Genomic DNA, 16698 nt, shown 5'->3' with positions numbered 1-16698 from the left:
TTGTGATCTCTTCACGTGTTTTGCTACCAAGATTTTGCTTTAAGGCCACAAAATTTATGACATACCCATCAACCCAGTTGTGCTGTTCAGCATAGACAACTAGACATAGATAAAACAAATATACTCGTGAAGCAAAAATGTAGTACAAGCTGTGCAAATTGAACACGATCAATCACCAACAACCATCACAATCACCACTGCAATGTTTTTACTTATTAGATTGATGCATCATTTCTGCAATCAACAAGCTCTCACAAGAATGTAATAAGATATCATTAAGCATTATATATATATATATATATATATATATATGATAATCACTGTATATGTGCCATGAAAAGCAAAAGGATTGGTTCCAATGATAAAGGCAGCTCAAATGAAATTCCATTTCAAAACTGGTTTAGAGAGCACTAACCCACAAGTGAGAGCATATCTGCAATCATGCTGGCCTTTATCTTCAAATCCAAGGGGGCATCACTGCAAATAAGCAGAAGTTATGCAATTAAATGAAGCCAAGATGCTAAATTAAAGAAACAAAACAGCTTTTCCATAATCATATTTGGGAGAAATAAAAGTTCTGCTGCATGAGGGCATGTTCTCATGAATACAATAAGCATATATTTTTGTTGAAAATTCCAAAATGTTTGTGTGCGATTGTAAAACAAATCCCACTAAAACAAGTTCAAGACTCGCAATTTGATTGGAAAGTGTCACTCACCAGGCCAAAGATGGAGAAAGGTTCACCTCCAACAACCAGGGCTTTAGGTTGGAGTCAATTAGCACATCAAATCCATAAAGTTCTACAAAGAGAAAGTCATAATGAATCGAAAGCTTTTCACCGCAGACTTGGAAAGTCAGCAAAAGTAAAGCCTGATTGCTGCAAATAAAAGCTGAGGAGTATCAAAGTCACAAGCGTTTCCAGAGGTTTATCGGAGCCCAATTTTGTGGCATTTGGCAACATGGCCGATGTCTCTCTGCTATGGATTACATGCATGTTATATACACAGTCACTCAAAAGAGAACACTCATCCAGCACTGCTACTGAGGGATTGGCTCTACTACATCAACTAAGTGCATGCACATTTCATCAGTCGTTAAATGCTTATGCAAGGCAGGGGATCAAAAACAAACTGTGGCTGCGAATAGTTTTGTAGATACAGGCAAAAAATGTCCTCGTGGCTGGGAACAGTATGTCCGTCTACATATTGTCAGAACTTATTAACAAGAGAACACCGCTCAGAGGAGCGTCACCCTCATCATTAAATTTAGTATCTTGTCCATTTGGAGAGAGCCAGTTTTCCATCTTGTTTCCCACACTGAGACACACTGCAGTGTCAGTGTCCCCTTTTTGAGTGTCGCGGTGGACCCGACTGCATAGTGCAGGGAAGCCATACTATTTTATAGGGTGAGGGCAAAGCCCGGCTGAAGTATAAGTGAAAGAAAAACCCAAGGCTTTAATGGAACTTCAAAAGAACAGACAGTCTGTGTTGAGAACAGACTTGGGGAAATGAAGGTTTCAAAGCAACTTGCACTGTTTGTTCAAGCATCTCAGGTCAGTGCCAGTGCTAAACACACAAGTGGCCAGGGGACAGCGAGGGATGACTTACACTTAATAATAATGCTCTGAGCAGTTCTACCGAACATGTTTGTCTCTTTCATTAATTCCTTGACCATTTAAAAAGCCTTGCGAATATATCGATGGAGAACCTCTTTTAAGGTCACTGAATCACTTGATTACTAAAATGTTTTTCTGGAAATGGAGAAAACGATGCTCTTGTTTTTTGGGTATTTCATGTAATTTATTTGTTTATTTATTGAGGGGGGGAACAATGTGTTAATTCAGATCAGTTTGTTGCAAAACATCCAAACGCAAAGCTTGGAGAGCCGTTCAATCCAATTAATAGTGTTCCAGAGACTTTGCTGTTTTTAACTGTGGCCCAATACTCGTTTGGCCTATTTAAGATGACAATACTGATCCAATAAACAAGTACACTGTCAAAAAAAAACGGGTACAGCCATGATCCTGAAAAACACGACACTAATGAACCCCATACATCTAACTACTCTCCAAGGTCATCGTTTTGTGTATTTTCCATCACGTGTGTTCACAAACGTTCAGCATCAATGGTATGAAGCCATCACCTTTGATAGAAGCAGCCCAGAACTATAAGAAAAATGATGTAGCAGTAGCCTTTGAGGCTTGGTAACCTAAATTCGAGCCAAAATGGATGCCACACGCCTCACTGTGATTGCCCATATCCCGTTAGGAAATGTATACTGTAGTTGAAAAAGAAAACTATATTATAGTGACATCACATCATTTGGATTTATATGATAATGATTAGATAACGTCAGAATACTATAGGACACTATACAAATATATGCAATTGACAACATTCTGCTCAATGGTAACACTGGAATCAAATCAAAGCAAGAGAGAATGATTGTTCATTGTCCCCACATCCAGTCAAATGTCTATTCCTACTTGAATTGCTCACTATGTGTCATCCAAAAGCTTGCCATTGCATAAAACTGCTTGGACATTCAAAACGTGGTAGAGCCACGGGGCGGAAATTAACTGCAAATTTTATATTCATGATGGAACAGAAACATTTTTGCCATTGACCTCAAAGCCAAAATCTGCAAAACATGTTGCCTTTTTTAACATCAGTGGGTGGACAAGACCCCCACTACTGAGCACAAGTAGGGATTTTCTTTTTCACTTTGGAGGTTTATCCTTTTTTTTTTTTTTTAAGGCATAACACACACCAAGACTAAAAAGAGTGGGTATTTATCCTGAAGGCACCAAGTATTAGTCTTGTGGAGCAGAATATTATATTGGTTAACTGTGTTTGAGTGTCTGGAGAGCCTCATTGGTGGCACCACAACAACAAGGGGAAAATAGGGAGGTGTTACACCACCTCACAGCCCCCGACAAGCTGACTCCATGTGCCATGCATTTTTCCCCCAATTAGGAGCAGACGCCGCGCCTGCCTGCCCCACGAGCCCGCTGAGCCACTCACAGCAAGACACGTTGATTCTGCGGCTCTGTTAAACGGGCCTGTGACAAGCGCCGCGGGCAAGGAGAGGAGAGGAGAGGCGAACATCCGCAACAGGCCAGTTAAAAAGGGAGGGAAAGAGAAAATGTGACTGAAAAAGGGATGATGAAGAGCTTTTTTTTTTTTTTTTTTTAATTATTATTATTAATGGATAGGCACAGCTGGAAACTTCACTAAAAGAGACAAAAAAAACTCCCCCAACCCCGTCCGTGGCTGGGCAGCCACAATCAGAATCACTGAAGTACTCTTGCATCACTGTGTGATAAATGAATGCTGCTCTCATGAAAGCACTGTAAAAGTCCAAATTAACAGCCGTCAGCCCAATTATGATAGCTGGGTCTGATTTTGATCAGCAGCAGTGTCATCACACCAGTAAATACAGGCAGTGAAAACGTGGGAGTGTCTGAGCAATGTAAAAGCAGGAGACAGGGGATCTGACCACACTCGGCACTTAATGAGGGACGCGCAGTGGAACACAGGACCAGTAAGTGGAATGTTTTGTGTGTAACAAAATAGGCCTTTGGCTTGGCTAATCAGATCTTAGTCAAAACATCTCGTAATCAGCATCCCTCAGCAAAAAGCCTGTCCATTAATCACACAGCCGTGGTGAGGAGCGTCATGGGTGGCATTTTCCACTCACCACTGACACACGCCCCACACGCATGCAATTCTTAGCCATGTCAAATGAAAAACCTGTTGTTTTTATTTCAGTCCACATGAAACGCTGTAGTGCTATAAAAAGATTTAGTTACACAATTCCCTCCTAGATACAGAGTACCAATTGAGCAAGAGGAAGAAATCCTTTTTGAAAATACTAAACATTGTATTGAAGCCATTCATGTCATGTGATGTTAAAATGTCAGGGAGCAATCTGTAGTAAATGAATGGCACCGTTCCAGACAAGCCAGGGAGTGTGTAAAAATGAACAATAAGTGCTTTTATAAGTACCTTCAATGTATGCATTTGTGACGCTTTATCTGCTTACAAGCATATTGCAGCTGTCAGATCAAAGATGAATGCTAATAGAGGCTGGCAAGAGAGAAAGTACAGACAGTGTGGGGTGTTGTTGTTTTTTAAAGATTCACTCGAGAATAGAATTTCTCAAACACAAGAGCCAGCCAGTGTTCTTCAGTCTGGCGCAGAAACGTTTTGGGTGAACACCAGTGTCCGTGGCTCTCATTCTGTACTTTGTCGAAAAGCAAAGAAATATGTGATTGATGACTTCGCAATGGAACCACCTCCATTCAGTGACTACCTCAAGCGGTGACCATTCATGGGCTAAACAGCTCAGGGTGAGTTGTGAGCTTGAATCTCGCTGGGGCCCAAACATTTTGCCCTATTTCATCGTATGTGCGCCATACAGAGACAATAAGGATTTGAATATTCCATCAGCACAAAACACAACATGATCACAAGGAGGGTGGTCCTGTTGATTTTTGATTTTCTATGTCTGATTTTTCTGAAACTTAATCCTGTAGATACTGTAATTGACTTGCTTGGGGCTATCTAAATCAAATGAAATGACAGTAAACTCTGGTGCTGCACTTATACTGTGCGGCCATACATGACTTTTTGGTACATTTCAAAAATGTATACCCGGCTGTGCAGAGCAATTACTGTCTCGCTGTTTGAATGTTGAACGAGTCAAACATTTGCACGAACGATAATATGTCTGATTCTACTTTTTATTGTTTTTTTTGAGGGTGCGTATTCTCATTGCCATTTCTCGCTGTGTTCAAACAGAGTCAAAGAACGAGACGTGCAGCTCAGTCAGGACTTTGTTCAGTCCAAGCACTTATTGGCTCTGAAATAGGGAGAGTTCTTAAAAGCAAAATGAACGACTGCGCAAAAAAGCAAACTTTCCTTTCAGTCACGGCTCCGAAGAGCTGGTATCATGCACGAGGCCCAGGCTGCAACTCAGTAAATCCCATTTCCAAACTCATACCCGCATTGTCATCATTCACCCCCTGGCTTCTTAATGTATAGCAGCGTGAAGATGACATCTTGATGCAGTTGTGATTTTCGACACGTAAAAGCTCCATGTTGGCATGACAGCCCAAAACCAGGCTGGTGGTTATTATGTCTCCAGAAGTCACTTCTGCTTAGTCCCTCATTGTTCTAACTTACTCTGCGGAGGAGCGGTACAATTATAAACATACGACTGGAAGGAGGCTTCAGTCAAGACGCCCATCAATATCTCGGATAATCAGTCAGTCGTCCTTAATCGCACAACATTGTAGGCACAGAAAACACGCAACATGTAAAGAGCGTGATTTTTTTTTTTTCTCCTTCTCAGTAAGCGCACGACATGAGTTAATTAAAGAAAAACGTTTTTTTTCCATTGTGCCAAGTTATCAAAATGGGTATTGTATATAATTGACAGTGAAAATGATTGTTTACTTTTACAGAAGTGTCTGTATTTTAACAGAAAATACAGAGTCCTTAGTCCTTTTGCCACCTCTCTTCAAAGCGATACTCTGTCACGTCAAATGTTGTGTGGCACTCGTTCTGCTTTCTGTGACTTGCATTTTGAGACAAGAATATGCATACCAAAGCAGTTGGTCTGGTAAGGAATGAACATCTTGCACGCGCCGGCGATCTGCATCTGTGCACCGAGCACAGCTTTGATGATCACATCCTCTACCTGTCTCATCAACACTGCCAGAAAAGAGACAAATGGACATATTAGAGGACATACATACTCACAAAATGAAGATGATAAAAGGTCGGACTCACGTGCGGTGTCCTTCCCCTCCTGCCTCAAGTAGCGCAACACTGCACTCATACTCCACTTGTTCCCGTAGTCCTCAACCTCAGGGTCATCACAACTGAAAGTGGAAGAGATGCACTGACAATGAATGAATGAAGGTTTCCATTATCTGCAACCAGGCGAAAAGATGAATGACATTCTACAGTGGTTAAAGGTATTGGGACGCATAGCGTTACACCCACAGCAAACATGGAGTATTTGTATCTGTAACAGCAGCCACTCTTGGAAGGCTTTCTACACAATTTAGGAGCATGTCTGTGGGAGTTTTTGTCTCTGTTCTAGTTCATCTATAAGGTGTTCGATGGGTCATTTCGTTCGCCACCAAAATCAGCCATGTTTGCTTTGCGCTCTCGGGACAGAAAGGGGCCTTTAGCAAACTGCTCCCACAGAATAAAGAGCATAGGACTGTCCAAAATGTCTTGGAAAGATGAAAAATCAGCAGTGGGGACTCAAGGGTGTGAACCAGCAGTGCCAAACTCTCTATATTGTAGTTACAATTTCCTGCTACGAAGGCTGCTACGATTGTGAAACCATCTGAAGGTATAATCGCCTCACCATATTACATATACTGTATACATCAAATTGATGGATAACTCGTTTTAAAATGAATGAATCTAGGAAAATAGTTTGTTCAAATATTGTTCAATTTAAAAGGCTGGTTGGTCACAAATCACAATATCCTATTGTTACTAAATTTTGCAATTTTGGTAAAGAATTTAACCACAAATATGAAGTTGACGCACATGATTTGCTTTAGCGGCCCACATAAAATGATGTGGCTGGCTGGATCTGGCCCGCAGGCCTTGAGTTTGAAACCTGTGGTCTAGCCTAACCCCTGATTGATGAATGAAATGTTTAGGAGGGCGGCACGGTGGGCGACTCGTTAGAGCGTCAGCCTCACAGTTCTGAGGAGCGGGGTTCAATCCCCGGCCCCGCTCGTGTGGAGTTTGCATGGTCTCCCCGTGCCTGCGTGGCTTTTCTCCGGGCACTCCGGTTTCCTCCCACATCCCAAAAACATGGATGGTAGGTTCACTGATGACTATAAATTGCCCGTGGCTGTGAATGTGAGTGCGAATGGTTGTTTGTTTGTATGTGCCCTGCGATTGGCTGGCAACCAGTTCAGGGTGTACCCCGCCTCCTGCCCGATGACAGCTGGGATAGGCTCCGGCACGCCCGCGACCCGAGTGAGGAGAAGCGGCTCAGAAATTCGATGGATGGATGGATGTTTAAGAGGTGCCTTCACACGTTTGTCCACATAGTGTAGTTCAGATGAGAATTACCTGACATAATCGCTGCTCTTTTTGTTCACACTGTAGTTGGTGAGATGCATGAAGTTGTTCTTAATATTCTTTGCAGTCCTGTCATACTTGACGGTGGCAAATCTGAGTACAGAAAGAAGTTGTTTATACCACACAAACAAAACCGCCATCCCAAAAAATAATCACCACATTTCTCTAAATGATTAACTTACACTTGCCACTTTGTGTAGAGATTAGCTTTCTGGAACTGTTTCAGAGGTGCGGATGCCATATGTGCAACAATGAGAATTCCTTGGCACATACTATGTACCTAAATTCCAACACAACCCAACGGAATGTCAAGAGATAAAAGTGGGACCAGGAATTTAAGCCCCATTTATCGCTCACAGTTGTTCATCGAGCCAGAAGCCCACCTCTGTTGTGCTGCTTGTACATAAGTAACAATGACACTGGCTGATCTGTCAAGCTTGTACTTTATCTCCTGTATATTTTTACCTGTAAATATCTACCTACTGTAACTACACCTGGCTATTGCCTCTGGTTGAAAAAAAAACAAACATGATTGCCCCTAATATCCACATTCACCCCATGATCCAAATACAGTAGTCCATTGCAGGATTATATCTCGATACCTACTACTGAACAATAGAGAGCTTTGTTACAAAGTCCAAAACCCAGTTCTCACTTCCGACTAGTTTTGGTCTGGCATGTTTAGCCTGCTCTCTGCTGGTCAATGAGGGAATAACAGTGGGCATTCATAAGGCTAATGGTAACCAGCCATCCATTTTACTCTTTACCAATTGGCTGGCAAATTCTTAACATTTGTTCAGAATTCAGTGTGCACATGTGTAAACCTCTGACAAAAATTCAATTGTGGCATTTATTTTCTTAAAAATGGGCTTCCTTTCATTTTGGAGAGGTACAACAAAGTATAACACGGGAAAACTCCAATGCACACTCACCTAGCGAGGCCCTCCTCATATACATAGATGAGGAGTGGATCGTATGATGTGACCAACACATACAAGCGCACATCAAACTTGAACTCTGTACAACAAAATGTAACATGAAGGCAAATCAAAAGGATTTAAAACTATAAACCCATCAAAATGTGCCAGTTGCAGCCAAATTTAATAGATTAGAAACAACTCACCATCTATCAGTAGAGGGTTATGAATATAGCGGGACACCAAAATGTTCTCATCAACTGATATCTGATTTGGCTGCAGGATGAAAGCCACATGACAAATAACTGAACAGTACTATATTTTTCAAAACACAGACAGTATTTTTCTCATCATTCTTTGAAAATATTAAAAGGTACAATCTGGAGGTAATCTCCACAAGGTGGCACCATCCACTGTTGGCGTGTCCCCTCAGCACCCTCTATGTAAACCCATGATCCACTTGCACTCAGAACTTGAAAGTTTCAAGTACAATTCTGTTACATCTTTTAGACCCACGGGGTTTATTTTTGATTTTTTTTTTAAATGTGGAATACATTTCACGGCACGGTGGGCGACTGGTTAGAGCGTCAGCCTCACAGTTCTGAGGACGGGGGTTCAATCCCCGGCCCGGCCTGTGTGGAGTTTGCATGTTCTCCCCGTGCCTGCGTGGGTTTTCTCCGGGCACTCCGCTTTCCTCCCACATCCCAAAAACATGCATTCATTGGAGACTCTAAATTGCCCGTAGGTGTGACTGCGAGTGCGAATGGTTGTTTGTTTGTATGTGCCCTGCGATTGGCCGGCAACCAATTCAGGGCGTACCCCGCCTCCTGCCCGATGACAGCTGGGATAGGCTCCAGCACGCCAGCGACCCGAGTGAGGAGAAGCGGCTCAGAAAATGGATGGATGGAATACATTTCAATTGAATCATTATATAACTACAGGGTTTTGTTTGTTTGTTTGTTTGTTTGTTTTTTCCTGTATTTAAGGTCAGTCTTAATGTTCAAACTGTGCATACAATAAAATGAAATATTCCTTTTCGTCTGACTTTGATGATGGGTTACTGGGAGCCAAGAAGCATTGAAATGAAATTTAAAAAGAGAATTAATTGGAACTGCTTGGAAGGAGCAATAATGGGCATACAATTGTTACAGTGGCATACAATAAAATGAAATCTTCTTTTTAGGGTATAAAACCTACGCTACTGTTTTTTAATGATAAAATCATTTTTCATTATGGTGTAAAATGTTCAAGAACCACTGTCGTAGAGCAATCAGATATCAAAAGAAGACTGAAGGTGAAGTGGCAATAGCCAACAGAGGTCTCACTTGTCTGTAATGAGCTTGAAAGATGCTGCAGGTGACCAAGTCGAATTAAAAGAGTCTGCTGGGGAGTGTTTAACCTCAAAGCTGGCTCCAGTACAGAGAAAACACACACCAAAAAGTATACATACTGTATATCTCTATATCACTCTGACATTCTTTTCATAAAAATGCCACAGAAGAAGAAGAATTGTGCAAATGTTTTCAGAGTGAGAAGCTTGTGGAGCTGCTCCAAAAAGCAAAAACGCCTTGCAAGTGTGATTTACTCCACCAACTTCATTCAGGTTTCAAAAACAAGTTGATAGCTCTTTGCTCAACCAACTGTTAAGTACTGTACAACTCACACAGGATTCTCTCACAATTCACTGCAACATAAGCGGTACAGAAAATGCAAGGATGAATGCTTATTACTATTACTAAACCCTCACTTTCCACTATTCTCATACCAGTGAAGAAAAATGACTTTGACATATCAAATCCATCCATCCATTTTCTAAATCACGTATCAAGTTGAGGGTTGCAGGGAGCCGGAGCCTATCCCAGCTTTCTTTGTGTATATAAATACACTGTACATTATACATTGCATTCAACATAAAAATACATCTATTCGTTTCATTGTAACTGTAGGCTGCATGTTGGGATGTGCAACACAAATATTAAGAGCCTTTGCAGCCTTGTCACAATTCTCAAATTTCCACACTGAATGCTTTTCAAGGTGCCAAAGATGACAGGCAAGATTTTCTCTGTCACTGCTTGAAATTCAGCATTGTGTCTATTTTGGAGGACTGTGTTAAAGTCAGTGCCATCACAGCAATAACAATCCAAATAGAGAATCACTCACATTGCTGACTAAGTAGATGCCTCGTCCTCGCGAAGATGCTACTGGTTTAATTATCCACGGGCCCTTGTCTTTGGCATAACAGCCTGCGATGCGAGCAGGAAGGAGAACAGAACACATGATTGGAAGCATATTGCATAGAATTCATTTGATTGAGTGTTTGCTTTTTGCACAATATAGAACAAAAATGTACTGTATATAATATTGATTACAACTGTAATCAAATCAACACCTCAATGACAGTGCCAATCCAAACCGAGCATTCCTGTCTTCATAAAGGCCGAATTGATGTCACAACCCATGTATTGGATCTCATTATAACAGTACCTAATTGTTTGGCTGTATAATGTCTACAAAGAATGGACAGAAACGAGCTCGACTTGGACAAGCAGGTACTTACTGCAGAATTCCTGGTATTCCGACGGAAGCACAAAAGTCTGTGGAACTATGTGGAAGTTTTGGAAGCCATGGGCCTCCTGCATTCGTTGGATGTTTTTATAAAGCCGATCTTTGCGGGTCAGTTCATAAGATCTGTAATTTGACATGATAGATAAATATGGCTATTTCAGGAATGTGAGAACCTTCTGCCGGAGTTATTCTGTTATCCATTGGCATCAGTAACAAATATGACAGAAAAACAGGGTATTACAGTCAAACGACAAAACAATTGAAATGGAAAGGGTTGGAACAAGATAACCATTGTAACGTCTACATACGTTTGCATGCAAAAAATATATATATACTTTTTTGGACCAAATTATGTGCAGTATACAATGGAATTGCCGAGGTTGGAGTTCAAACAAAATCTGAGGAAAAATATCATTCAAAAATGAAAAAACAAAACATCACCAACAGTGAAATCTCCTGAGATTTCAGCTCAGTGAGCATCTGAAGGATGGGTTACGCAGTACAATATGAGCAATACAACATATCCAGTGGTCAATTTTTAAACTTGTGTGACAGTTAAAATGTTACTTCCAAACTAAACTAACTTTGTTGATGATGACAGTATGACTGCCGAATAAATAAATCCTACAAGAACATTTATTTTGAAATTGGAACACTTTGAAAGTCAACAAGTGCCATGGAATGGATGATGTTCGAGGGGTTAGTGGTTTTCATTTGATTTGAATACCTGTATGTGAGAACGATTATGACACGATTTCTCCTACCTGGGAAAGTGGTTGACCTTCTGGAAATCTTGAAGGCTTCGGAGTAGGTAAGGCTTCAGGTGTGATCCTGTCCACATGAGGTTAAAATCGTTGCTATTTGAATGAACCTGAAAAATATATACTGGATATTAGTTTTCAATTAGCAGGCTAGGGATTGAGTCAGTTTGATTTAGTGTGCACCTAATAGTGTTGTAACACAAGACCGGTCTTGGTCTCGAGACCACATTTTAAAGGTCTTGGCCTTGTCTTGGACTCGACTCCCACAGGTATTAGTCTTGCCTCGGTGTCGAACTGGCCGGACTCAGGATTTTATCGGTCGAGACCAGCGCAGATTTGCTATCCTTCACCTTCATTAATATAATAATAATAATAATAATGTGTGTGTCAACTAACACCCCCCCCCCCCCCCCACCTCCTTCGCAGTGTTGTGACTGATGTGACTATGGTCTTGGTCTTGTCTCGGTCTCAACTTATCTTGGTCTCGGTCTTGACTTGGCCTTGACTCCCCAAATTCTTGTCTTGTCTTAGTCTCTGTCAATTCTGGTCTCAAGACAGTGCAGTCTTGAGCACACCAGCTTCTAACACCTGACCTTTTTCACAACAGCAAAACTGAACATAGCAACATATGAATGACGACGTCGTCATGTATACATGTGACCGAGTAGTACGTAAAAGACAGCCTCTCGCCATACTGGAGAAATACACTTCCATCCACTGAAATTATGACAAAATGATTGCTAACTCACATACTCATCATCTTAATCTGTTTTGCTTGATTTCAGCCATTCATTAGGATGGAGGCTGTGTTCACATGAGTGCTCGATGTCTAGAGGAGACAGATGTTTGCAATAAAGCCTTATTAAATTCTGGCTCTGGCCATTCACTGTGGTAGACACTCGTCTGACTTTGATGATGGGTTACTGGGAGTCAAGAAGCATTGAAATGAAATTTAAAAAAAAAAAAGAGAATTAATTGTAACTGCTTGGAAGGAGCAATAATGGGGATTGTATGGCCTTGTGAAACCAGATTAATGCTCTTGAGGTCATTTTGGTTCTTTCCATGCATGCGTTCCCAGGCTTTGACATTGTTACTATTTGGGTGTGGGGGCGCAGCCCTGTTCTATCCTACACAGAGGAGGTTCACATAAATAGCATAAACAGTCATTTTGAAGCGAATCTTTTACATTTGCCTCATTTTGTGGAGAACATTACCTCATGGAAACCATGATTGGTCAGTATCCCCCGCACAAGGCGACTCTCTGTGCGCACAATCTTGAAGGTCATGTTGTATCGCTCTGGCAAATGAAACAGATCGTCATTTCATAGACAGCAGAACCACCAAAGTGCCACAAATATTGTCCAATTTTCATTTCAGCTAAAAGCTTGCCTCAAAAGTCAAAACACTGAGTGAGGTGCAAATCTCAGGAGACTTTAGTTCTGTGAGAAGTGAGCGCGACACCAAGAGACCAAACATAAACGGCTTTTTGGATTTTTTTTTTTGTTTTATTCCAGCAATATCACTAAAATGCAAGTAGGTGCCAGTATCACCATCCAAACACCTTCGAGTTCCCGCTTTAGTGAGAAGTTTTACTTTATTTTAGTTTTATGATACAGTGGTTAACTTGTTATACTTGTATGACAGTCAGAATGCTAAAATGTTACTTCACATAAAAAGATTTGATGTTTAGACTGAAACAAATGTATTGTATATTATACTGTTGTGCGGCACGGTGGACGACTGGTTAGAGCGTCAGCCTCACAGTTCTGAGGACCCGGGTACAATCCCCGGCCCCGCCTGTGTGGAGTTTGCATGTTCTCCCCGTGCCTGCGTGGCTTTTCTCCGGGCACTGCGGTTTCCTCCCACATCCCGAAAACATGCATTCATTGGGGACTCTAAATTGCCCGTAGGTGTGACTGTGAGTGCGAATGGTTGTTTGTTTGTATGTGCCCTGCGATTGGCTGGCAACCAGTTCAGGGCGTACCCCGCCTCCTGCCCGACGATGGCTGGGATAGGCTCCGGCACGCCCGCGACCCGAGTGAGGAGAAGCGGCTCAGAAATTCGATGGATGGATTATACTGTTGTAGAAACATTGTGGGACTAATTATTTTAAATTGTTTTAAATGACCACCATTACAAAATTGGTTGTTAGACTTTGGAGGTTCCACTCAACAGTCTCTCTAAATAGAAATGTTGCGTTCAGAGCAAGTACAATATTTTTTCCACGTTGCAATAAGAACTACAAAGTACCTCCACCAGCATAGATAGTTCCATCCTTCGAAACAATGGCTTCAGGGAAAAACAAGAAGATTGGGATTGTCCTGGTAAGGCCACTCCAGGCAATACAAGGATGGCCCCTAGTCAGTAAAGAAATCAATACAATTTAGATGAGACACCATGAAGTCAGATTTTCTCAATATCATCATGAGCTGGACAAGAACAAACCCCACATACTGTACTAACAAATGGTCTTACACTATCTGAGTGTACCAGACACAGCTTGGTTATCAAGCGAAAAATACGATAAGACAGCATGTTGCTGTGGAAGAACTCAATCAGCCATGACTGCTCCTGATAAGGTTGGGAGCAATGTAAATAATTGCTGCCCCCAGCTTAGGTATCCAGGTTTGATACACAATAGATCAGATATCATCGTCACTGTTGTTTACTTTGGACAAAAACAATGATTAAGACCAGTGAAATATTGTGTACTAGCGAGGTGAATTAAGTTTAAGAGACAGAACAAGGACGGCATGGCGGATGACTGGTTAGCACATCCGCCACGCAGTTCTGAGGGGTTCAAATCCAGCCTCACCTGTGGGGAGTTCTCCCTGTGCCAGTTTTTGTTTTCTCCAGGTACTCCGCTTTCCTCCCACATTCCAAAAACATGCATGGTAGGTTAATTGAAGACTCTAAATTGTCCGTAGGTGTTACTGTGAGTGTGAAAGGTTGTGTGTTCATATGTGCCCTGCTATTGACTGGCGATCACTTCAGGGTGTACCCCACCTCTCGCCCGAAGTCAACTGACAGACGCCAGTATACCCGCAATCCTAGTGAGGATAAGCGGTTCGGAGAATGGAAGGATGGATGGAGATAAAACGATTCAGATTGGGAAGAAACTAAGTTACACACACTCTTGTTGACACGTTGCGTTAAGCTTCATGGTGCAGAAGCGTCATGTATGTTCTTCAGTTGCCACACACTTTCAATTTGGTATTTAGGTGTTCATACTCCAAGTGTGTCTACTTGGCACCTTTTACACCTTTTGTCGCCCTTTTTTAGTGTTCAGTGCCTACTGTGATTAGTAGCTCTCCAGTAACGTCCATCCATCTATATACCACTTGTCCTCATTAGGGTCAGAGGTGAACTGGAGTCTAACCCAGCTGACTTTTGAGCGAAAGATGGGCTACGGTCGCCAGCTAATTAAATGTAGACAAACAACCGTTCACTCACATTCAGACCTATGGGCAATTTAGAGTCTTGTACACTCATCTTTTTGTGATGTAGGAGGAAGCACAACATGCCAACGCCACATAGGAAATTGGAGCCAAGATTCGAACTGCAAACCTCAGACCATTGAGGCAAACGTGGAAACCACTTTTCATGGTACCTTGACTTATGAGGGACCCGATTTATGAGTCTTTCGAGATACGAGCTGTCGCTAGACACATTTTTTACTTTGACTTGCAATCAAAATTTTGAGGTACAAGCACTAGATACTGGCAGCAAACTCAACTCGCTTCACAACAAGAAGCAGTTAGACAGATAGTGAACAATTCTAAAAAAAAAAAAAAAAAAAAAGAGACTGTTTATTGCCAGTTGAAGTTTACAGTCAATGTAAATACAAAACAAAGAATTACATGTTGTGTATTTAAAACAACCACTTAACTATGCCGCTAGCTTAAAGCTACTATACGATGCAAGACGCCACAGACGGGATAACAGATAACTTTGATATTGTGGTGTTGTAACGCTTTTAAGAAACATATATCTGAACTAAAATGGTACAGAAACGCATGCACACTGACAATATAACAATACTCACAGGCAGGTATATATTTTTTTATCCTCTGCGAGAATATATAGAATATATACTCTTCTTCATGTGTGGCCACATTATACTGCCCTCTGGTGGCAAGGCCGCACACACCAGAGGGAGCACAATGTCGGTCTGACACGGATCATTGTCATTTCCATTTATTTCAATGGGGAAAGACGATTTGAGATACAAGTGTTTCGCGTTACGAGCGTGGTCATCGGACAAATTCAACTCGTACGTCAAGGCACTGTAGAGCACTGGAGCGGATAAAAGCTGTGTTTCAGGGATAAAATGTGTGACTGTGTCAAGAGGATCGTGTTTCAACCTATTGTGTATGGCTGGGTGGATGGATGGATGGATGATGGATGGATGGATGGATGGATAACGTTATGCATTTGGACAAGAGGTACAAACGGCTCAGAACTCACTCATGTTCGTCTTCAGCAGAGGATTCCAAATCCTCCTTATCCCGGGCAACCGCTGGCATCTCCACAGTGAGAGAGAGCTCAAATCCTTCTTGGATCAGGTGCCATTGTAGCTCCCTCCTGAGGCAAACCAAGACAAATACAATATGCTGCGAATTTTTGGTCGGAGTCCAATAAGGATGCGACTCCAATGAGAACGAACATACTATAACAAACGGTTTGTAGCTCTATTTGTAAAATAGTCTTCCATTTACCTTTAGGAAAAAACAGTCGTTTGTCATTACAAATGGTAAATCCAGACAGTCGAACAAATATTAGCTACAAGAAATTGACACGCAACTAAATTTTTAAAAACAAAAACATCATCGATGTGAGCTACACAGAGCGGACGATATTACATGCAGATTTTTGAAGTGGGGGAAAAACACAGAGGTACCTCTTGTCCAAAAAACATTAAACTTCCCTTTATTTCAGGGAGACTGCTAAAAGCTAACTAGCTTATATATGCAGGGAGTGTTGCTCATCGCTGTTAATCTTCCTGGTTACTACAACAACTAAATAGCAACACTGCACTCCGCATGCGCACTTGCGCATTTCCTGTCAGATTGATTTTTCTTCCACTGTTTTACTGATAGAATGCAGAGTGATGAAAATCCCACATGTAAACTTAAAAGAAAATAATTTTTAAAAATAAAATAAATCAGAAAACACCTTTATTGGTAGTAGTCAATACAACCACAAGGAACGTCTCCCCCGGAACGATCTTGTTCTTCATAGTTACGCTTTGTCAAACACAACCAACGGGACTCATGTCTTAAATTCTATTGGTTAAAACAAAAGTAGGCGTAACCAAAATACTGAAGATGACCAATC

General features: G+C 41.5%; 1 protein-coding gene across 14 annotated transcripts in view; it reads right to left on the bottom strand.

Moving 5' to 3' along the window:
• Positions 1-16402, bottom strand: part of ttll5 (tubulin tyrosine ligase-like family, member 5) — a 93310-nt gene extending 76908 nt beyond the window's left edge. For 4 of the 14 annotated variants that reach the window (XM_061794720.1, XM_061794722.1, XM_061794719.1 and 1 more), the window contains exons 1-14: positions 16080-16401; positions 15829-15945; positions 13612-13718; positions 12576-12658; positions 11365-11471; positions 10593-10723; positions 10196-10278; positions 8242-8311; positions 8051-8135; positions 7110-7211; positions 5796-5887; positions 5610-5717; positions 719-800; positions 416-477 (exon numbers count right to left, since the gene is read on the bottom strand). In XM_061794720.1, the coding sequence (XP_061650704.1) occupies positions 416-477; positions 719-800; positions 5610-5717; positions 5796-5887; positions 7110-7211; positions 8051-8135; positions 8242-8311; positions 10196-10278; positions 10593-10723; positions 11365-11471; positions 12576-12658; positions 13612-13718; positions 15829-15887 (1171 nt within the window). In that variant the 5' untranslated portion in view covers positions 15888-15945; positions 16080-16401. Of the gene's footprint in view, positions 1-415; positions 478-718; positions 801-5609; positions 5718-5795; positions 5888-7109; positions 7212-7300; positions 7710-8050; positions 8136-8241; positions 8312-10195; positions 10279-10592; positions 10724-11364; positions 11472-12575; positions 12659-13611; positions 13719-15828; positions 15946-16079 lie in introns of those variants that run through there. The other 10 variants (XM_061794712.1, XM_061794715.1, XM_061794716.1 and 7 more) reach the window with 8 other exon arrangements.
• Positions 16403-16698: the final 296 nt, after the last annotated feature.

Source organism: Phyllopteryx taeniolatus, chromosome 13, assembly GCF_024500385.1.
Source record: "Phyllopteryx taeniolatus isolate TA_2022b chromosome 13, UOR_Ptae_1.2, whole genome shotgun sequence".
NCBI lineage: Eukaryota > Metazoa > Chordata > Actinopteri > Syngnathiformes > Syngnathidae > Phyllopteryx > Phyllopteryx taeniolatus.
Note: the sequence above shows the minus strand (reverse complement) of the source record. Positions and strands in the feature narration are given on the sequence as shown.